This window comes from Corvus cornix, chromosome 15, assembly GCF_000738735.6.
Source record: "Corvus cornix cornix isolate S_Up_H32 chromosome 15, ASM73873v5, whole genome shotgun sequence".
Taxonomy (NCBI): domain Eukaryota; kingdom Metazoa; phylum Chordata; class Aves; order Passeriformes; family Corvidae; genus Corvus; species Corvus cornix.
In genome coordinates, this window is record NC_046345.1 from 8,135,809 (window position 1) to 8,159,649 (window position 23,841).

At 40.2% G+C, this 23,841-nt stretch overlaps 1 protein-coding gene across 1 annotated transcript in view; it reads left to right on the plus strand.

Moving 5' to 3' along the window:
* Window positions 1–23,841, plus strand: part of PPIL2 (peptidylprolyl isomerase like 2) — a 67,743-nt gene that overhangs the window by 36,498 nt on the left and 7,404 nt on the right. The window contains exons 13-16 of the mRNA XM_039561081.1: window positions 5,466–5,555; window positions 6,909–6,942; window positions 15,035–15,152; window positions 17,677–17,733. Coding sequence (XP_039417015.1) covers window positions 5,466–5,555; window positions 6,909–6,942; window positions 15,035–15,152; window positions 17,677–17,733 — 299 coding nt within the window. The remainder of the gene's footprint in view (window positions 1–5,465; window positions 5,556–6,908; window positions 6,943–15,034; window positions 15,153–17,676; window positions 17,734–23,841) is intronic.

Consider the following 23,841-nt stretch of genomic DNA (forward strand, 5'->3'; position numbering starts at 1 on the left):
TGAGAATGCATTAATTCTGCTCTTTGTTCTAAGTGAACTTGGAGGCTTTGAGGTAGCAAAATAGGCAAATATTTACTATCAAGTCAACAATCTATTACCCAAGGCATAGTTAGCTTGTTCTGATTCTTTTTTATTATCAGTAGGAGTCTGGCTGAGTGTTTTACCCCACAGTGCCCCAATGCTTTCATGTTTCCCAGTGCTCATTCTCTGGAACTGTGCTCTTCTGATCACAGATCACAAATTGCCCGAATGCGTTTGCTCGTGGTATAACCAGACTGAGAATTGTGTGCCTTAGATGAACTGTGGCTTTCTTGAACTGAACCACCATAGGCAGCTGTTACTTGCCACCATCACCTGTCACTGGCTCAGACCCTCTCACACCCTGGGGAGCTGTTAGCAGGAAAGTGGAGCTGGCAGGGAGTGGTGTTTAGGTCTGGAGTAAACGTTTCTTCTCTAGGAAATGTCATGGGCTTCCCACAGTGAAATTCTTCCTATGCTCTTGCAGTGGGCTTTGTGGAGTTTTGGGTTTTCTTGTCCCTCTTGCTGTGAAACAAATGGAATGTGCTCATAGTTCATTGGTGCAAAGTGAAATGGGGTAGTTTAACTGGCCTTGCAGAACAGTGTTGGAAACTGAAACATTTATATGTCCAGTTTCTTTCCATGGCTTGGAGGAGGGGACAGACACTTGCACCTGATAGATGGTGATTCCTGAAATAGTACCATTACAGTTAGCTCTGACTAAGCCCCAAATAAAGCCAAGCTTTTATTGCTGAGTTCTCGTCTGTGTGATGGGTGGGCTGAGTACTACAGATTGAAAGGTAGGGGGAAACTGAGTTTAAACCTTACCAAATCACCTCTTCATGGGCTCACGCTGAATGAACAATTACAAGATTGAAAATGCTCTATGTGAAAGTACGTAAATGGATTAAAGCAAAACAAAATCCACCTTGCATTTTAAAGGAGATCTGTGTTAAGAAAATGGAAGGCTTTGTTTGAAGCTTTAGAAATTTCCATCACTTGTTCATGCCTCTTAGTAGCAGGATTCTGGCATTTGTGTGATAAGATAAAGGCTGTAGAATGCAATTTTAATTTGAGAGGAATGAGCTTTTCATTATTTCCTGCTTTGAAACATAGGGTTAATGAGCATATAGCAAGGCTCTGTAGTTTAGTCCCACTACTACAGTTCATCCAATTTAGAGAGAAAAAAAGAAATAAAAGGGAAGTGGAATTAGCACAAGAAAATTATACAGATGTGCGAATGACAGCTTCTGAATGCTTAGTGTGAAATTTCCCTTCAAGGTTCATGCACATCCTCAAGGGATGGAGCATTTTGAAATGATTAGCTCTTCACATAGTAAAGCCTTTTTCCTCGCAGTCATGGCAACAACTCAGGAGCTCTCCCCTCTTTTCCCATCTCCTGCACCTTGGCAACAGGAGTGCTGCAGGTTTTTCATCTCCTCCTGTCTGGTTCTTCGCTGCCCAGTACAGATTCTGAGTTAAGGTAACTTTTACAAATGTAACGACCCATTGTAACTAATGAGAAAGGACAGCTGCAGACTGGTTGGTCCCACCCTACAGGTCTCGGGATAAAGCAGGAGAGATGAATTTTACCTGGCTTGGAGCCACCCTTGCTGGCAAAATGGAAACTGAAATTGGCTCGGATAAAAGCTGCATTTATCCTAGAAGTTTGTAGTAAGCAGTTAGGGGTTTTTTTCTGTTTTGCTTTGGTTTTCTAAATTGTATATTCCTTTCTTCAATGTTCACCCAGTATTGTGATTTCACAGTCTTCTGTCACTGCTATTTTTGCAGGGTCATTCTTTGTAGCAATCTCTTTAACTCTGAAATTTGTCTGGGCACAGTAACTGGTAGAGTGCTGGTGTTTCCATGCAGAGTTACCTACTAAGTGTGTTAGCTAAATGGAGACTTAAACCTACTTAGAAAACCATTGGGCTGTGGCCCCATTAAATATATATATCTGTGAGCCAAGCAAAGCATTTGTGGCATCTTCTGGGATAAGTACTCTTCTGGATTCCTGTCTCAAAGCATTTATTAAAATTTTACTGCTTGTCTTGGGTGTGAATTTTCAGCAGTTGAAAGACAGTTATCTGGCATCTACAAAATAAATAGGGAGTGCACAGTTGGAGCAGGTGACTCATTTTTGGTATAAATAAGATTCTTTTCTTACGATTTGTCATTTGGAAAGAGAAGTGTCTTTAAGCTGAAGGACATCATAGAGACACTGCATTCACTTACATGGTCCCAACTTGACCTAAGAAAAGGAGGATTTCTCAGGGCTGTCCTGCCACACTCTTTAGTCAGAAACCTTCCACAATTTTAAAATTTTCCTTTTTAGGACTATCACTGCATCATTCTGAGAAGATATTGCAGTAGGTTTAAAGCAATGTTTTCTGTTGGTGGGTTTCAGATCAGGTTAACACGGTGGCATTTTTCCCTCAACTTCCTTGCATATAGGTCTAAGACATAGTCAGCAGAATAAAATAATTTAAGTCATTTCTGCATAATGTAAAAGGGATAAAGAGGGAAAAGTTAGCTGTTGCTGTTGAGGCCAGTTTAAGACAAAACCAGCCAGAACTAAACAGAGAGCCTGAAGCACAGAGTCAGTGGTGAGACAACAAGAAACCGGCGTTACCTCCTGCATTTCCAGGTGCCTTGACCATCCCCTCCTCCTTCAGAAATGGTATGAGGCAAGTGGTGTGCAGGAAGTTTCTGAAGAAGGAGACAGCTTTGCATTCAGAGACTGGGAGTCTAACATCTGCCACAAGATCTTACACCAAGTAACAAAGTCAGGTTTGTGTATGAGTATTTGTCATCAGTGTTTGTAGCTGGAACAAAGACTTCAAAGACTGGCCTTGTTTGTATGGTCAGTGCAGAGCACAACTTCATTACTGAGGATCTGCACCTTCCCCATAAACCTCAAGCCTTTTTCTCCTGCTTTGGACAGAATGCTCCTTTTAAAAAATCCCTGAAATGTGCTTGGCAGTGTGAGATTTGGCAAGAACATTAACTGCTTTGAATAAATCAGATAATCTGAGCCAGATATTCTAGACCTACTGCATGACTGAAACTGGGGTTTATTACTGATTAAATGCAAATCTTCTTATTTGTGTCTACTAAAAAGCACTGTAAAAGGTAGTGGTAATGTTGCTAAGGAACTGTTTACCTGCCAAATGTATCTCTGTGATGCATGAGGTGACCATGGGAACCAATTTGGTGGCAATTATTTAAAGAAAACCTTGCAGTGGAATGATTATTGCATGTATACTGAATATTTCTGAAGTTGCATTTGAAAAGCTTATTTCTGGGAAAGGGTATAATAGCTAGAAATCCATTTAGAGAGAAGGGTCAGCACAGGTCCTGCATAAAAAATACATTACTAGAGCCAGGTTTTTTGATGTATATTTTATAATCATGTTTTGAAAATAAATAGGAAATCTGTATTGGGTTATCAACTTTGTGCAAATTTAAAATGGTTTGGTGTCTATTCCTAGGGGACTCAGTCTTTTGCCTGGTTTCATTTTTTGTAAAAAAATAATTACAGGTTGCTATATTCCCCCTCGAGAACTTATTAACTATGTCTCTCTCTCCAAAGAGTGCTTGGCTCTCATGAGATAAAGTGCCTTAGGCTAAAAGCTGCTGATTCCATTTCTGATTCATAAAGAAATTTTTTTAACTTATTTTTATCCTTACTGACATTTTTCACATTTTCATTTTCACTAATAGCAAAACACTAGGATCAAGGCTGTTATGATATTGTCTTACAAAGGAAGCATGTGCTGCACAAGTGATTCTGCAGGAGTTGAATTTTACTAGAGAGGTTAAGTACAAAGATTATTTTAAAGCATATATGTTGAATTCAAAGGAAAAGAATTCACATTGACTATAAACATTGAAGAAGTAGGAAAACCTCCTGTTGCTTGATACAATTTTAATGGAATATAGTTATTTATGAGTTGCCCTCAGGATGCCACCAAAATACGTGTCTTGGTGACATTCTACCATAAAGCCATTATGGTACCACTACCATTTAGCTCAGTAATGAATTCTGTAGGAAATCTGAAATAATGGCTGGTGTAAGATTAGAATTTGCTAATTTTTTCACTTATGGCCCAGCTGACAACTGTCATCTGAGTAGAGTAATTAAGAAGGAATCAATATAGAGAATTTGTAATGATGGGTACAGTTTGTTTGGAAAATTAAGAGACATTTCAGTGTAAATAAAGCGGGATGAGAATGATTGTGTTTCAGATGAGAAAATACAGAAACTGAAGTTCTGTCGGGTTCGACATGAATACTTGTATGGACTGGCTTTTCAAGACATAGAGATTATTTCATCCTTAAATTATTATAATCAGGCTGGCCTTGGATTTTTTGCTTTTAAGTCACATCAGGTTGCATGGCTTAGTCTCTGTCTCTCAGCAGCTCCCAGACCAAGAGTGATGTCACACCAGTGCAAAGTGAATCAGTGCCTTTCACAAAAACAAGTCTTGTGTGTCTTCACTTACAGCCATTGCAGCTCATACTGGGGCTTTACTTGCCAGCACATACAACAATAAGGATATTTTTAAGGCCTGTAAGAACTCAGTTAGATGTATTCTTTTGTAAAACTGGAATAGATTTATGCACATAATCCACAGTGGGGCTGGAAAACATGTCCAAGTATAGAAAACAGGCTGTTTCTGGACTTGTGTTTGTATGTCTGAAGGTATTTTAGTATTGCAGGGAAGAAAATCCATACAATTACAGTGGAAGGATGATTAGGTGGACAGTAAAGTTTTTCAGAAGGTACTGTTTGAATATCATGGCTCATAAATTCACTAAATAACTTTAATTTGCACTGTAAAAGTGAATTAGAAGTTGGCAGTATATTTAGCATCTTTTTTTTTTATTTAGAGTTTTGAAAATGATTTGGTTTTTTTTATTTTTCCTGTGTTCCAGTGACTTGGGTCAGTCCCATTGTTACTTCCAAGTGGTGAAGAGGACTGAATGCTTCTCTTCCAGTTAGTTTCAATGTGCTCACTTTGAAATAGTGGAGCAGAGAAGTCAGGTTTTTTCTCACTCTGTAAATCAACATTTTTCAGTGCTAGAAACCCGTTTGGAACAGGATTGTGACGCACTGCTGGAACTAAGTTACTTGCAAGTCTTTGAGCTTACCTGTGTTCACCATCATGATGTCAGCTGGGAACTCCCGTTACCTGAGCTAATGTTCAACACTTCTTTGTGCTAATTGGAACATCTGAGTTTAATTTATTTAACACAGTGTGTGTCTCTCTAGTGTACCTTAAAAGAACATATATTACAGGCTGTTTTCTGTAGACAGAGCCTCCGTCCTCCTTGAGTCCTCCATGTTTGTTTCTTTGTAAGGCACAAATGAAAAGTGATTCTTGTAACCACTGTCATGATTGTTTAAAAGTTGTGCTTAATTAAAACTTCCTGTTGTCTTTCAGACACCCCGAACATGTGAAAACTTTATCAAATTGTGCAAGAAGAACTATTATGATGGAACAATTTTTCACCGATCAATTCGGAATTTTGTGGTGAGTGTTAAAAAACTCCTGTGTAATGCACAATATGTGATGTACTCAAAATATCAGATACATTTAATTTACCTCAGGTTTAGGTTTTTCCATGCATGACAACTTGCACTAGATGTATATTAAATATACCTTCAGAATTAGGGTTGTCATAACCTATGCCATGTGTCCTTACTGGTCTTACTAACAATTGTCTCTGACTAATGTTGTCACTCAGAACATCACTGCATTCAGCACTGCATTTGCTGGTGTTCCAGACAAAGCCTTGAAGAGTCATTGCCTTGGCTCTTGTTATCTTCCCCAAGATGTGGGTGGGTGGTTAATGAACAGAAGGAGAGAGAGGGAAATGCTAATTTGGATAAGTAATTCTGTGGCCTGTTGAAATCCCATTCAGATGAAACTTAAGCAAGCATCTGAATTTCTATTTCCTTTCCTAGTGTGCTCCAGCACTGGGTGCCCAGGCTTTCTTGTGAAGGATTTAAAGAACACCTTGTGTTCCTGAATGTGTCTTTGGTAGTCAAAGATCTTTATTTACAGAGTTACAGTCCAGGCAGCTTAGGATATTGTAGCTGCCCTGTAACTTCCTTTCAGAAGAATTAACAACCTGATCCTGAAGACAGAGCACATCTCACAGAGAACATCACTGGATGTTACATTCCATCCTGTCATCCTACAAAAACCTTTCTTTCTTTTGACGGCCCTGTATATCTCAGTTCATAGTTAAATTCACAACTAAAATTGTCCTTCTGTGCTATTACTTTGAAACTGGTTGTGTCACTCTCCCTCCACTGGCATTAGAGTATTGAATATTATTTCTGTAGGTCCTGCATGTACAGCGATTAATACACGTAATTAATTTTGTTACTGAAATATTGGTTTCACATGAGGATTTTTCCTACTGAAGATAGTGAGTGGAATACAGATTCAGATACAAAAAATATTCCATATTCCCTCTTTTCTTGCCTTCCCATCTTGTGGAGGGTTGGTAGCAAAACGTAAAGCCTTTTCAGTTCCAAAAGCAGTGCATCATCAGTTTAAAAGCAGGTTCTGATTTAGCACATAATAAAAAGGATGATCTGGTTAACTCATTTGAGACTGGTTATTTTCCCTATTTACCCATAAAAGACCTATTACTTTTATAAAACTGCCATTCTGCTTATGGATAAGCAATGCAGGGGATGACAACCAGCTGATAAAGGCAGCTCCAAATAAGTAGTAATGGTTTCCTTGTTGCTGACTTGTCAACATGACACAGTATAGAAGGCAGAAAATTGAGCAGAATTGGCTTTTATGGTTTGTATTTGATGTCTTTCACACAGACACATATGTAAAATCGATTTCATTTTAATTCTGCAGATCCAAGGAGGTGATCCGACTGGAACAGGAACAGGTGAGGTTAAGTTTGAGTCAAGTAAACTGTTCTCACTTCATGGGCTCGGTTGTTAGATTTACTTCCAGACAATTTTAATTTAAAATTCTCTAAATTATGATATGTGGTACATTGTGTTTACTTTAAAACAGAGGTTTCATTAATATATTTTTATGAGTATGTTGACTATGTTCAAAATTTCATCTGTATATTCTCAGTCTAAAGCTTGGGCACTCTTCCATGCAGAATTCTTGCAGTTCTTGCTTCCTTATTCTTTCAGAAAATAAATAAATGAAAACTGTAATGGTTTTACAGCTGATCTTCCAGGGCAAAAAACAAAGGAAGAAACACATTCATGCAAAGTTGCTTTCAAATTCAGTGTTAATGAAATACTCGAGACCTGCCTTGGAATTGGTGATTGGCCAGACACCATCTGTTCTCCCAGCTAGTTGCCTTGTAAAGCCCATGCTGCTCTTTTTCTAACTTTTAGGGATCCCTGTTACAAAATTCTTCCACCTGTTCTTTCTCCCTTAGTTGGAGATCTGGTAACAGTCATATCAGGAATGGTCAGGAGGCAGAGCAGTTGAAGGGTGTCAGAGCATTGCCCACCACAGGAGATGTGTCATGTAATACCTCTGGTCACTGCTGTAAATTTGCTCATTTTCCACTTGCACCTTGTATCTGCCCACTTGAGGCTGTCACCAGCATACCCAGCTCCTCACCTGCTTAAATACTTTAGCTCTATTTGCTTTGTAAATAATGTTAGTGTGAGTTGCTCAACAGCTTTTCTTGTAGTGTATGTGATAATCAGCAGTTGCAGGATTTGAGACTAGTTGAAGGCTCAGTGCTTCGATGGCAAAAACCCATTAACAAGAATTGTTACCATCTATGCTTGGACTGTCAAATGCAATTTGATTTTTTTTATAAGGAAAGTTTTGGTTCAAATCCCAAAAGACATAATTAGGAACATCTTTTGAAATGAGAAATTAAAGAGGTGTCAGGAGACAGGAGTGATTTAATGGGTTGACTCAGACACCTCTCACCCTTGCAGGGTGGAGTTCAGATCCTGCTGTGGAATGAAAATTAACTTGCTGGTGTCATTCCTGTTTCTGTTTGTGCAAACAGCAGAATTGCTGTAAGACAGCAGAGTTAACAGGGGCAGAGGACTGGCATCACTGCTGCACTGAAAGGCAAGACTCAGCTCCACTGGCTTTGCCAGTAGGAAGTGAAATGCTAATAAGCACATAGGATGAAAATCCTCCTATGTATATTCTTTCACTTAAAAAAGGGAGTCTAATGACCTCTAGTATTTTCCATCTTGTTTTCCTCCTTGTCATTCTTAATTAAATATGAATATATCGCAGGCAAGATGTCTCGCAAACATCTGTCAGGACTATTAAAGTTCTAATAAAATGAACAGTGTGCACTCAAATAGACATGAGTCTTGCAGACTTTTAGAGACTGGCTGCAATTAGTGTAGAGTCCAAATGGTGCAAATGTCTTCTTTGCATCTGAATGGTTTTTATTTTTTGAAGACAGTTGAATTTTATATGTCCTTACCTAATTGCTTGTTGAATATGATAATATCACAAGAAAACCTAGATGGAGAGCCTGGTGGGCTGCTAGATTGCTCTTGAACTGTCATGTCTTTGTATTTAATACTTCAATGAAGCTGCTTAGACAGTTCACAGAGTGCAAGTAGTCTGTCAGGATTTGTTCCTGACTACCAGAAAAATCCAGGGCACTTGACTGTGAGGCAGAAATTCCACTTGTGTGTCTCAAGGTAAGAAGATGGCCAGAAGGTGTAAGAAGGTGGCCAGATCTGAGCCTTGATGTTCTGTTGGCAGCAGGGCAGCCAGAGGAGGGTTCAGCTCGGCAGCACTGCTTGAGCAGGGCAGATGGACTGATGCTTTCTTGGGCTCCCATGCTGTAAAAATCTTGCTCCATTGGTTTATGAATTATTAATGTGATTGCAGGCATTCACTTTAGGAAAGCTCTGCAGTGAAGCACTGGGATTCAGTACTTTGTACCTTTTTTGCCTGTGGCCTGTTTGTAATTTGCAGGATAAATTCCCCTTTTTTATTTCTTCTGCTGGAAGGGATTTCAGTATTTCTTTGACTCACTGCTTCTTAGAAGGGGAAAAAAAAAGATGCACCTTTGAAAGCTAAAAAAGTCTGTAAGATTAAATGGGCTTTAGAAGTAAATAACTTGACTTCTGTAATATCAGAGAAGCATATGAGAACAGAACGGGGCTTTCTTCCCAGATACTTCAATTGGCAGTAGGGAGGACTATTTAGAGGTTACCCTTTAAATGTCAATATTATAAACTGTTTCTATTAGAGCCTGTTGTAGGAAGACTTCAGAACAAAAAGAGCATATTTTGTTTCCTCATCCACACAGAACCTTCTGCTTTAACTGATGGTTTCTAGCTAAGATATTTGGCCCTTTTATTTGTTTTTTTGGAAAAAAACCCCAAAAAACAAACTTTTCCAAATCTATACATGGAAGATGCATTAAGCCTGTATACATTTTTCTTCTATTTATTTAATTATTTCTGTTCATTACTTCAGGAAGTAGAACAGACTGGTTCGAATATTTTCCCACCATTTGGTTTCTGTCATCTGACATTCATCCCATGTGTCAGGGTGTCAGGTTTATGGTTGCAGCCCCCAGATGCTGAGATGATCACCCACTCCATTGCTAACTAAGCCCAGGACTGTTCATCTTCTGGGTGGATTTGGGCACAATTAGTACAACATGACATAAAGTTACTTGTCACACGTACACAGACTGCAACTGTGCTCTTGGCTCACCTGGATTAAGTGTGCTTGTGTTTTGGAAACAGTTCACAGAGGTAAATGTCAAGCTGGTTGTCACTGACCATCCTCTCCCATGGCTACTCTAGCTGAACTGTCCTCTTTGTAAGCAGTACTGACCCTTACTTTGTTGTTTGTTATTCAGCTCCCCAATATGTCCTTTTTGAGTCTCTTTTGGACTGTCATAAAAGTAAATGTGACCCAGCAGGCACGTGAAGGACAACTAATTCCTGGTACTCAGCAGTTAACCTTGGAATGGAGCAGAGCGGAAATTAGCATTATGGCATCTGGGAGCTGAGATACCACCCTGGGAAAAGAGTGGGGAATAGAGTTTTACCTTAGCAGAGCTGTCAGACCTGCACTGCCAGAGCAGTCAGATACACAGTCCTGCAAGGCTGACACTGGTTTGGAGGACCAGACTCATTTTCCTACAGCCTTCAACTTAATGTTTCACAGGACTACTGGGAGAAATTTTATTGCAGTGCAGCAGCTTATTTATTTTCTAACAAAATAACCACCCATAGAGGCAGTATTCAGAGCAATAAGCTGAGTCATGGTCATTCTTTGTAATGATTAATTATTTGAAAATGAATTTTAGATTTGTGTTGTATCTCTTTTCCTGCTGTTCATAACAAGTAAGTGGTTGAATGTTGTGAGTAATTCTAACTCATGGTCGTGCAAGTGGAGCAGCTGCTCTGTATTTTCAGTGTTCCAAATAATAGAAGAAAATTTGCATGTAGAAAAAATAGGTTTAATGTCCTAACCCTTTTGTATGAAAAAGGGAAAACTGTATGCAAACCGTCACATTTTCAAAGCAGCACAGGCATTTTTCAGCTACTCTTTCTTGCAGCCTGTTGGAAGGTCTCATGAATCAGCCTGTGATTTATGAATCCAGAAGGGCACAAAGGAGGCACATTATAGCTGTAAAAGTCCAGGATGAAATACCTCTGGTAGATGGGAATTGCATTTTGGTTGGCAGCAAGAAGAGCTCCTCTGAAATGTCAATAGCAAAGGACTCTGGACAAACTTGATCAATGCAATGTGATTTCCTAAGATTGCAAGTTCCTAAACTGTACCAGTTTGAGAGTCCCTTTTCTTGCATGATTGAAGCTCAGCAAAAGGACAAGAGCAAGACCTTTTAATCCAGAATATACTGCTTTTAATCTGCAGCCCCTCTGCAAATCCACTCTCGGGTTTGTGGAGTTGAGTACCATGTCCTGTTATCTGAGAGAGAGAAGCACTTACTGCCTGAGCTAAGGCTTTCATATTTGCAAAATGATACCAGAATCTCACTTGGAAAGCTCTACAGAAGTGTCAGATGTTATTATGTACCTCGTTGTTCCAAATGACAAGATGAAAATTACAGAAAGTAAGCCATCATTTTTGTGAATCAGAGCCCTCCCACTTCCTTACCACTGCTTAGCAATTTTTAAGCCAGAAAAAGGAAGGATTTATTTAAAATCACAACTGTCATGAATGATGATTCCCAGCCCACACCTGGCTTTTGGAATGCTACATTTCTGAAGCTTTAGATGCATCTCTCAGCTCTTTGCAAGAAAGTTGTACCAATTCTGTGATTGTACCTCAAAAAAATTTTAAATGCTCTTAGTAGGAACAAAGACTACCAAAGAGTAATCTGGTTTGGTTCAAAAGACAATCTGAAAATGTGGCTTTTTTCTGTATAGTTGCTAATATGTGATTGCTTCAGATGTCAGTTTAGATCTGTTTACCTGTTTACCATCAGCACAGGGTGCAGATACAAGACCGAATAACTAACCATGCTTCAGTACAAGCTAAATATATCTTGCTGCTCTGGATAGCCACAGAAATTATTAATGTTCTTTTCTGAGAGCTGTGTGGTCTGTTTCATTTCATGTCTGTGTGAGAATGAGTTAAACACATCTTTAATTTAAGAGAATTTTTTTTTAATGGAGAATGTGTGGAATTGTCTCCCAGCTTCCTTCAGCTTTGAATCATGTGTATCTGAGTAGGCATGTGATTTTTATTTTACAGAATTGTACAAAAACTCTTTCTAGCTTCTGAAGGCTTTGACACTGTGCAGGTTAAATGCTGTTGAATGCCAGTGTATTTCTGTGGCCAATCCCAAGAACGTTTCCTTTTGCAAGCTTTGTGCAAGCAAAGCCCATGTGCCCATGTGCAGTCTCTAATTATTCCCAACACCAATCCAGCCAGTTGCAGTACATGCTGGGGCCATGGCTGCTGCCATGTGAACTGATTTTTAGCACAGAAGCCGACAGAATTTTTTTCCAGCACTTTTTGTAATAGGATCTGAGAAAGATTTGCAAGTCCAGTAGGCACACAGCTCCACTTGGACGGAAGATAAGCTGAGAGGGAGGTGAAGTGACAGGCAGTGCTGCCAGCCGTGAATCCAACACCCAGAGTCAATTCTTGTTTTCCGTGGGCTTTGCTTGTAGGCTGGTACATCAGCACTGGGGTGAGGGGTTTGCATCATCGTGACTCCAAATATAGCCAGCAGAGATCTGTGTGCACTCTGAGGAAGATTTGGGGAGTATAAGGAGGAGCTTCCTCTCTTTATGGCACATACAGGGAGTGAAATGTGAAAAGACTGGAGCCAGACACTGCCGTGCTCCCACCTCTTCTGTCTGCATCCATTCTGCTTTCAGAAAATGTACATCCACACCTCCCACCTGTGTTGAGAATAAACACAGTAAAATCTGCTAGGTACTTACAAACACCTCATAATTATTAGTAGGTTTGGAACCTGTGAGTGGTTTTCCCAAGTTTACATTGAGCTCTAATGTAGATAGTAAAATGTAAAAATGTAAAATCCCTGTTCCAGCTGAGCATTAGGCACTGCGCTGCCATGGCCCTAGACGGATGAGGGGTCTGTACTTAATCTTCACAGAGAAAGTCATGCTGGGTTTCAGTAATTAAAAAAATGTATAGATGTAACTTGCCATCTTCTGACTTGTTCTGTCTAGTCCTGCTTCAAGCAGATACTTGAAGCCTGGAATAATTCCAGAGGTTAGCAGGAGTTTGACAAAAAGCACATTCAGGCTATTTTTAACTTAAGGAAAGTACTTTGGGGTTTTCCTTGAAAAAAGAAAAAAAGTATTCCCTTAAATTATTAAAAAAAACCAAACCAAAACAACAACAAAAACCCCCAAGCTGTGCCTGCTCTGCTGTCTGAGTGCCTTTGCAGCGTCTCTACCGCCCTTTGCCAGTCTGTGCTGCTGGGTCTCCACAGACACCTCAGTTATGTCCTTCACAGGACATCTGGCCTTTTAGGCAAATGCTGCACAGGCCATTCCCTGTTCCTGCTGCAGCTCCCGGGCAGACAGAATTAGCCTTGGAAACAGCTGTATGGCAGACAGAGCAGGGGCTGTAACTATCTGCTAAAATATTAGCGCGTCTTTCCAGAGAATCAGAATGAGCCAAACTTAGCTTTCATACATATGAGATTAATTCTGACCTGCAGTGCATGATCCGAAATGAAATCATACAAAAATAAATATTCCAAAACCTAAAGATCATGGCTCATTGCTCCTGTCTGCAAGCTCTTGGGTCTGGTTGTTTGTGTGCCAGAAAGAGAGAGTCTCTCTGTCATTCACAATTTTTCTCTTTCCTTTTGAATTATTTTTCTGACCAGTGAAGGCTTCAGGCTTGATTCCACTCTCTTTCAGCAGCTTGACTGTAATTCCAGCATCACCTGGAAGCACATGAAGGGTGTAGCAGACTCATGGGTTTGGCCACTTGCTGCTGTGTCCCATCTCAGCAGACTGGGCTCATGTTCTGTATCCTCTGAAAACTTCAGACAGCACAAACTCCTCTAGAGCTGGCTGCAACTGTACCATATCCCTGTCACCCACTACTGGAAAAGATTGGCATTTGGGATCAAGCTGATGTAATTTAGCTGATCTTAAAACATTCAGTAGCCAGAGATTGCTGAAGTAACCACTGCTGTACTCCTGTACAGAAAATCCCTACAGGGTTTGTCCACTTTTGCCACCTCTTGTCAAACTGCAGAGCAGGCAACACTCAAGTCTATTAATAGGTCTTTTGAATATGATTAATTGGGTTTTTAAGTGGGTCAGCTTCTTCCAGAATTTCTCACTTAGTTGCAGTTGCAGCTGTCTACATGTGATGCTTTGTTTTCACAGTATTGTCTGGAACTCTTTCCTCATTTAATGCACTCTTGTGATTTTTTGGGTAAGGTTTTCAGTAGGAGCCTGATTCATTCCTTGGTTTTATTTGCTGCTTGTATGTGCAGCCATATCATCAAATTGCTTTCTGTGCTATGTGTGCACATGGCTGTGGAGCACCACAGATCCCTCCCTGACCTCCTGCTTCTCCAGTGATATACTTACTCTGAAGGGCTCTTGAGCCAGTTCTGCAGATGGACAAGTCTTGCTGCCTGTTTGGATACTTTTGTTTGTTTTATTTTTAATACTGTCCTAAGGTGAAATATTTTTTCATGGTTTGTCAAACAAGATTATGGATTTGACTGTAAAACTATGACTCATCTCAGCCTTCATTTTTCTTATTAAGAATGATCCTGGAGGAAAGTGCAAATGAAAATGTCAGATCTGTCATAAATAATGTAAAAATGACAGCCAGGAGGAGAGCTCTCACGGACCCTCTCTCTGTCCAGTTGCAGAAAAGAAATCAGTTTTGGAGGGCTGGGGCTGGGGTTCGTGCAATTTTTGTCATCCTTTTACCTTCACATTTAAGTGTTTACATCATCCAGGTATCTAGTCCAAATGTCTGATTTTTGCCTTTTATTTTGGGGCACCATATATTGTCATTCTTCATTGTTTAGTCCAGAATTAAGCATTTGAGCTTATAGCTCCTATTCTTAGTTGATTCTATGAATGTGTTTCATCTCCCTGATATTTTATTTCTGAAAACAGTGCTATATCCAGAGTGCAATTAAACTGGTAACTCTTTGCTCTGTTTTGCCATTAAGCCAGTTTTAAAGACTTAATGTCTCAAAAGAGAAAAATTATGGTGGACCAGCAGTAAAAAATTAAATCCTTGCCTGTTCTTCAGCACAGGATACATGAAGCTGTTGATGAAGTGTGGTCTGTTGCAGCTGATGGTGTGAGGGCACAGAAATGTGTTGCCAGTTGCAAACATCAGATTTCAAGGTCATGCTCAAATACTGGCCTATTGATAGGGGTGAGGTAACAATGTATTAACACATTGGGACTGGAAGTGCTGGAAACCTTGAATTTAATGTCAGTGCCTGCTACAAAACACAGTGGGAAACTAATGAAAACAAACATTATTCTTCTCTCATTTTTTTCTCTTTTAAGGAGGAGAATCTTACTGGGGAAAACCTTTCAAAGATGAATTCAAGCCAAATTTGTCCCACACAGGACGTGGTGTTCTTAGCATGGCAAATTCGGGACCCAACACAAACAAATCACAGTTGTAAGTAGTCACTTGCTTTTTTGTGCTTTACTGTTTCCCTCTGGACATTGTGTCTCACTCTGTTAAGAAGAAAAATGACATTTTATGAGGTACTCTTTAAAGTTCAGTCAAGTGAAATGTTCTGTCAAGTGCTGCATGTTGCAATCAGGGCTGCAGCTGCTCTTAGCGAATCTAAGAGCAAAGTGAAGCACAGCAAGAAAACCTGTAGGTTTATTATATCAGCAATAATTTGTCTTTTTGGTTGTTATGATTTGAAGTTTTTGTTGGTTTTTGTCAGTGTCCCTCCCCAGTGTAACCCCTATAAGATCATTCATCACATCTCTTCAGTCTGTTTAAATTTAGCCCCATATTGAGCTTTTTGACGGAATGAAATGAAACATAAACTCTATGGGAATATTACTTCTTTTTAGTCACCTGATTTTAAATAAATGGGAACAGTTCTGCTCTGTTGAAATGTGTAGACCTAGACGTGGCAGAGTGTACAATCTGGGATTGAGAATAACTTGTTTTCCAATGTACAAAAGCAGAATGAGGACTAAAATGAGGAAAAATTTAAAGATACTGAAGTTATAATGGCCTTGTTCATGTGTAACATTAATATGGGTGTTTGCCTGCAGTCCTTTAAAAATGTTCTGTGTCACTTTGAGCCAACTATTTATTGGTTGCTCTGTAAGTACTGCAATATAAAAATGTTGTTCTTTTATTGGGAGCCCCAGGAAAGGGTAAGAGAGTGTGTGTGTGTGCAGTACCGTGTCTTGGCACTGAGGAGGGAGGGAGGGATGGGGTCTTGGTGTTCATGATGCTGTGTTATGATGGCTTGTAAACTCTGCAGCAGTGTGCTTTGCTTTAATTAAACACAAGTGCTTGTCTCAGGGCCCCACATTCTTAGGCTTACTCGCAATCTTAAGCCTAAGCACGTGTGGGGCAGTTTGCTGGATCAAGTTGCTATACAACTTATTTTGGATTTGAATGTTACTGCCAGCTCTCACATGCTAAATTAGGGGAGAGTAGAGACTTCTTTCCTCTTTTTTTTTTTTTTTTTGTTATAAAAAGGGGATTCTAATAACAGAAGTTACAGAGACCATAAGTGATGTGCCATTTTGAGTCACATCATCTGCTGCTGTAAATGTGATTGTATGTTCTCCTAAAATTTGCAAATTAAATACAAAATTCCTTTATATGTAAGTCCTTAAGAGAGTCCAGCTGCCCATATTTGTAAAGGCTCCTAGGCAGCACTTAGACACATCTAGCAACTGCTCTAGCCTTAGGAACTCTGTGAATAGCTCTCCCCATAGGTGACAGGCAATGCAGGGCAGAGGGAGCTGGGTCCCCTCTGCAAGGTGATGTTTGAATAATGCTCAGGACTTTTCTGGGACCATCCTGAGTTATGTTAATTCTGTTGTCCTTAATTTTATTTTGACTGCAGTGACAGATGAGAAGCTTTCCCTGTATATTTGCTACTTCTCAGGGGTTTTTTATCACAGTGCTACATAACTGACCATGTGTTGGTCTTAAGTACTGGACATCCAGGAATAAAGTGGTACCCTATGTAGGAGTTTGCAATCTGCACAGCATCCCAATGCTTTCCTAGGGCAAGCTACATCTTAGCAGACTGTCTGGCACATTGCAGCTGCTCCTATTTCAAATCATATAACTTCCTGAGGCAGTTGCTTATATGGAAAAGTGCTTTTGGAATGCTTATATATTTTTAGCTGTCTCCTATGTAGTGTAACAGATGGAAACAGGGAGGAGAGCCAGCACTGCATGTCCAGCCAAGACAGGCCATTGTGGTCTGCAGACCAGTGTGGAAACCTTTGTCTCATACATTTGTAGTCCAAGACTTCCAAAGAAGCATCAAGCTTTAGAGAAAAGCTTTAGTAGTAAAGGTTGCTTTGGATTAGTGTTTTAGTTCCCGTGTTTAAGTTTAAAAGTACAGCCCTCAAAATTAAAAGCCCAGTTAGTTACTTTTGACACTTGGAAGTATTCTTCTGGGATCTGAAGCACGAGTGTGCTCTGTCCAGAGGAGAAATGGATCACCAACAGGCCAGTTTAAGGGAAGAGAAATGCAAAAAGTAAATATCCAGAAAATAGAAGTTTACACTGGCAGAGACTGTTGTGTCATGTAACTTTGTTTGCTGGATACAAGCTGCCTATCGTGCACAAGAAATGTTCTTCCCAAGCAGGATGCACGTCTGCCTGCCCTGCATGAGCTTCCCAGGGCCTGCATGGCAAGGAGGCAGATGCTCAGATTAATTTTGAACTTGCTGCAAGGTCCCCCTCTTGGAGTACTGTTTAAGAATGTGAGTACGGTGAAAAGTGAGAAGTCAAAACTGCAGGAATCCAGGGTGGAACTCACAAAACTGAGGAGTTAAAGGACATTTGGTCCACAGGCCTTCCAGAGAGGCAGAGGGGCTTGGCTTCTCTCCAAAAGCTTTTGCAGACACTTTGTGTTTTTAAGCATTACTGGCTGTTGTTGAGGGTCAGTGGGACAATGTGGTAACTGTTATGTCTTTATTCTTCCTAGCTTCATCACATTCCGCTCCTGTGCATATCTGGACAAGAAGCATACAGTTTTTGGAAGGTAAGTGAAGGATATTTTGGGCAGCAGCATAGCAGACGTTCTCCCCTGTATGTCTGAAGCATAAAGAGAAGAATCTAGTGACTCTTGTAATTGAACTGGAGCAAAATCCTAGCTCACAATCCAGTTCTCCTGGTCATCAGTAGGTGGGCAACATTGCACCAGTGCCAGTCAGCAGACCCTACCTTGTTTTCCTCCTTCCATCACTGTAAGTTGCCTCATTTCCCTTCTGTGGGTGGCCCTCCAGGAGTCATGAACAAAGTAATCATCATCATGTAATGAACCATGTTAATATTTGTGCATGTTAATTGCTGGGACACAAGAGATTAGCTCTTCAATACTGCTTTCATCCTCTTATGAGCCATCAACTGAAAAATTAGTCATGACAGGACTGCTCTTCATCTCTTCATCATGGCATAGACCTTCTGCATAGATGAGGTCTTTTGGCCCTTCTTATTCTTTTTTATTTTATTATTCTTTTGGTTTACTCCTGACAATTATCACTGGTATGAAATCTGTATATTTATGTGCATGTGTGTGTGTACATACATACATGCTTATGCACACATATATAAAGATACTACCAATGCCCAGACAGTGAGAGAACTTCATTCCTTATAAAGAAGTCTCTTCTGAAAGTCTTTTCCAGTGGTCTTCACATGATAAAGATTAAGGTATTTATTGCAGAAGAAGGTACAAAGTCTTTGTTATGGTTTGTTCTTTGCTTCCTGTGCTGCAGGTACTTGGTATTTAGCAAGTCAAGCAGAGCTGTTCTCAAACACCCATCGTGCAGGGCAGGAGGGGGAAATGCTACTAGCCTGCTGCATTGGTAGTTCCTGAGAATCTTACAATCTTTTTTACTTGTAGTTTTGGGGTTTTATTCTTTTCGTAGTTTTATTCATTTGGAAGTCGGCAATGGAAAATAAAACCATGTGCTGTTTACTTTGATTGAATGTCATGCAATTGTGCTGTACAGTGAAAGTGATATATTTAATCCATCTTCCCTGCCTGCAAGTTCTTGAGGCAGAAACTGCTTCATTTTAATGGCACTTTATTTTAGTGCTGTTAGTTCCAATACTGATTCTTCAATAAATGCACTCTTGGAAATGTATTTTTTTCTTTCTCAGGTTTGTCCTAGAAAAATTCAAAGTTCCCTTGTCCTTTAGTGAAAGGAGATAATACAGCAAATTCTAATACTAAAAGCTGAGAATTGGTATATTCTTGGAGGACTTACCTTATCCAGATCTTAGGACTATTTCACTTAAGCTACACTTGAGTCCACCTTGCAAAAACCCTTTCAAATCCCCTACAGTAATGCTGTTAACCTGAGCTGGCCAGCTCATCAAATTATGTCTGTGTTAGGACAGCTCAGCTGAAAATGTGCCTGTTCTTCAGTTCTGGATGCAGCCTGGCCTCAGTGAGCATCCTGTGTAGTCCTCCAGTGTCTGTGCTGGAGTGCACTCTAGTTTTACCAGAATTCACCAGGACAGAATTTGGAGAGAAGCTGAGCTTTCTGTGGTGCAGGGAGTGTGCTCCCCAAAGCCTTTGCACTGTGCTGAGTGTCTCAAGTACCTTGTGAGCAAAATAGCTCAGATGATGTTTCACACTGTATGTTGCCCTTTAGAGAGGAATTACTTCCAGGTAAATCTGGGTAAGTGTATACAGCAGAGATTTTTGCAGTTTGCAATGACTGTCTTAATTTGTGAACTGTCTTTGCTGCTACTGAAATCTGAGCTTAGGTGCCAGAGTGAAGAAGTGGTGCTGCTTATATTTTTAGCTGAAATACAATGGAAAAACTTTATAAAAAGTGTTGGTTTAGAATCATATTTGGCTTCCTGCATGAAAACTGAGTGACATCTTCATATGAACATAGAGCAGGGAAATTTTACTCTGATCTGTCTTGCATGTAAATGAAGATCAATTCAAAGAAGGTAAAAATGAAGATGCTGGAATATATGTATCCCAGTCAGTCTGTATTAATCTACAAATGGAATTATTGAGTAATTTAATTTACCTACAAATTTAATAATAAAAGGTTGATGTGTGTAGCTCTTAAGATCTATATTTTGTTATCAAAATCCTTCAGCTGTTTTTACCTGCATTGTTTTTAAAAGTCAGATAAGCCAGAAGATGCCAGAGATTGTACCTCTAGTAAAATTCCAACTTCAGTTTGCTATTTTAGATCCTGGGTGGTTCCAGGATTTGGTGACTATATCTGAGCTGATTATAGCACAATAATATCTGGGAAGCATATCTAGGAATAATATCTAGGCTTGAGAGCAGAATGAACCCATGATATCAGGATTCTTTGTTTCCATCAATGTTTAATTGTATTGTTAACTGGATGCTTACTGGCCTGTTGTGACTTTCATATAGATTTGAGGATTACTTATTTCAGTTAATATAAAAACCTAAATACTCTGATCTGAACTGTACTCTCAGCTACTCATCTGTGACTCTGGTTCATGTTAGTGTCACACAGTTATCTTGGAGAGCACAATTTGACCTGTTTGTAATTTGTATAGAACTTTTCAGCAGGCTTTCCATAGTTTAGAGAACAAAAAAAAGAGTGAAAAGGCAACCATTCCCTACTGTTTTCTTTGTTTCTTTGGTCATGTGTAGGATGCAACATTGAAAAGATCCTTCTCTGGAAATCCACCTTATGCATGTCCTCACTGGTTCGAAACACATTTTTTTACATAGGAGAATCTATTAATGCCCACACCTGGGCAGTGGGACTGTGAAGAGGTGACATGTGTCTGCCTTAGGCACTGGAATTTTCAAGTCTCAGGAGAAAGGTGTGGCTGGAGGACAGGGAAGGGCTCATCATGGTTGTGCTGCCTACCATGGCAGTGATGAGGATGCAGGTATTGAAAAGAAAGGAGATAATCTGGCATGGCTGGGGAGCAAAAAGAGAGAGTGAGAGAAGAATGCCTTCCCTTGGAGGTGTGTTCCAGGCTGCATGGATTTCCTGCTCCAACAGAGCTGCCTAGATTAAATTAGTAATTACCATTTCTAGTAATTACTATTTCTTCTGACTTAGAGAATGATGTAATTAACACGAAAACCAACTGGTGGCTTTTGTGGGCTTTTAGCTTGCTGGGGAGAGGTTTAATATAGAAACTGAGATAATGTAAACCAACTGACATGCATTTGCTCTGCACCGAGGGGATGAAAAACATTTGCAGGGGGCTGCTGCCTGGGGAGGGTTCTGCCTGCTGCTGCCCTGGGCTGTGCCTGGGATCTCCCTCCTACCCGTGCTCCAAGCAGGGCCTCGGCTGTGCTGTGACCTGCAGGAGCTACAGGAACACTACAGCCAAAACAGCAGATAGGCTCAGGTTCCTGCTTGGTGTGCTTTATGAAATTTAGATGCAATCCATGCTGTTATTATGTTTTCTGTTGCAATGGTTCACAGCTCCTGTGGACCGGAGACCTGGTACATTTGCCCTTCATAAGCAGAAATAGAAACATAATCTCTGTCCCTGAGAGCTGTGTAAGTAGAAAAGAGATTGCATATAGATACAGGGAAGTTGTGACAGGGACCCATTTCAACCTACCTTCCACCACCTTTGGGAAAAGAAAGCCCCAGGAAAAAAGGAAATTGCTTCATTGATATTTTTTGGCAACCTGTTCCAAAGCTAAAGGCACACATTAAAAAGTGCATGTGTAAAACAGAAGGAGAGAAATGCTTTCAGAATTTTGGGTGAGATTTAAGACAAGCAGAGCATGGTGGGCTTGAAAATGAGGGCATGTTGCAGGTATGTGATGTGATAAAATGAAGGGCAATAAAGGGAGCAGAGAGAAAAGTGTTGTGGTCAGAGTGGCAAAGCTGGAAATTATCTGTGCAGCAGTTCTGTGTGTTTATTAGAGCATCACTTGTGTTTGTCAAGAGCTGAGAAAAGAAAGTGGCAACGAGACAGGAGATGAGTGTGTCAAGGACAGTTTTCTCATTTGTATGAGGCTGCACATATCTGCTTACATGCATAACTTTTACTGTCTCTTGAGGTTTCTGCTGCTCATTCTTCAACTCTCTTGTTCCCAGAAATAATGAACAAGGTGGTTTGGGAAACCTCAGACTTGGTCAGATTGGAGGCATCAGTCAGTAGCTGACATGCACTCAGCTTATTCTTCTCTTTTTTTCCCTTCTCCCCTTGCCAGATGCTTTTGTGGAAGAGAGTTCTTCCCTTGGATCAGTATCACTCTGTATTAAGTATTCCTTAACCTGTTTAAAGCTTTCTACTGCAATTCTGTAGACTGGGGCAATGAAAGTAACTCTCATCCTCTAAAGTAATTAGCAACATAAAGCAACTACCAGGCATTATTCAGCTACCCAGGTACTGTTAAATAACACAGTGTATGTTTCCACTTGTCACATTCCCTGTATGATTTGAATCAGTGAATCCCAGTTGCTTCTAAACTGGAAAACTCATGTTCTTATGGCTCTTCTGCTTTAGTACATTTGAAGATCAGAGAAATTGTGTGACAGCAGAAGAGCTAATTCTTTGTAGGGAGAGTGACCTAATTTTGCACTGCAGAGTCTGCTCCCCAGACACCAGGATAGGAGCAAAGAGCAAGGTGGGAAAATGAGCCAGGCCTTCCTGTGGAGGCCAGGGCTTTGGTGTCCTGCAGCACATGAGCACTGGGCTGTTGGAGCTGCATGAGGGCTGCTGTCGTTTCCAAAACGGTTGTATGATCTCTGAAGAGGGACCTGTGCCAAGGCAGGGAAGTCCTTTCGTGCCAGGTTCATCTGTTGAGTCTAGTTTCAATAAGCTTTTTTCCAAGTTGTTTTAGTTTTTCAGCACCTTTTATTACCATGTCTCGCCTGCTAGATTAAGCCCTTATCTAGCAGAGAGATGGAGATGTTTCAGCTGCATCCTTGTTGCACACTGGAATTGCTCACTCCATTGCAGATTGGGTGTATGCATAGAAAACATTTTGTCCTGAGTGTACGTGTTTGTGCACGTATGTGTTCTCTCTGTATATATAAATGTATGTTTTTATAAAAATAACCTTCGGGGCAGAATGTGTTTACAAAAGAGCAATTTTTCTTTCTGGTTTCTGTTTGTAGTTTAAAGCTTTTCTTAAAAAAAAAGTCCAGACATTGTTCTTGTATCATCTTCTGACCAGGAAACTCTATCATGTTGGCCCACTGCCATCCCCAGCATTGCATAAGGCTTAATTCCTATAATTCTTCCAAACAAAAGTAAGAGAAATAGGTTCATGTGTGAATGTCTCTGAGACTGCAGGGGAGGAGCAGTTTTTCTTTGGGGGCAGCACTAACTAATGTACAGTGAGACCTTCACCGGCATGTTGCAAATGGTTAAAGCCTGCTCCGGGTACTTCACTTCTGCATCATGCAAAGGCATAGGCAGTGGTTATGAAGCAAGGTTACTAGTTTACATAAAGGAGCCTTAACAGGAAGTGAGATTTTAATAACACATCTAAATGTGAAATGCAAAGATTTCCAGTGCTAACTTACCCAGCTCTCAAGAAAACAGAATTGCACAAGTAAGGGCACATTTTTGTTTTCATTCCTATGCCAACAGAAAAAAATACCCTAAATATACCTGCCTTGTCGCTCATGCTTAAATGTAATGCAACATTTATCAAGCTCCTCTAAAAATACAGGCTATCTCAGGGATGCTGAGCTAAATATATAGTTGAGATCATCATTTCTCTGTTCGACATCTACTGGAAGCACACAGCAAATCCTTGGTTTCACTGGTTGTTCTATTGTGAATGGTGTCTTGAAAGTGTCACCCTTTTCAGTGTTGGATGTCACCTGAACGTCTTCTTAAACCTCGGTCAATTTAGGACAAAGCATGTGTGACACCTTATAAAAGGAATAGAGCCAGAAACAGTGGAAAAGGTTAATCTTGTTTATCCCTTCTCCCTTCCCTTCCCTGCTGGCTCCCAACTTGGCACAAGTGGCATTACATGGGACCAGCCAACCCAGTGTGAACGGTCACTGTCTGTGTCACGCGTTTAGCACGTGTGCAGAGTATAAAGGGATGTTCGTCTGAATTTCTACAGTCTGCATTTGCTTCTACTGAAAATTATGTACAGATTTCCTTGAATATTATAATAATACTAAGTAGTGGCTCACTCTTT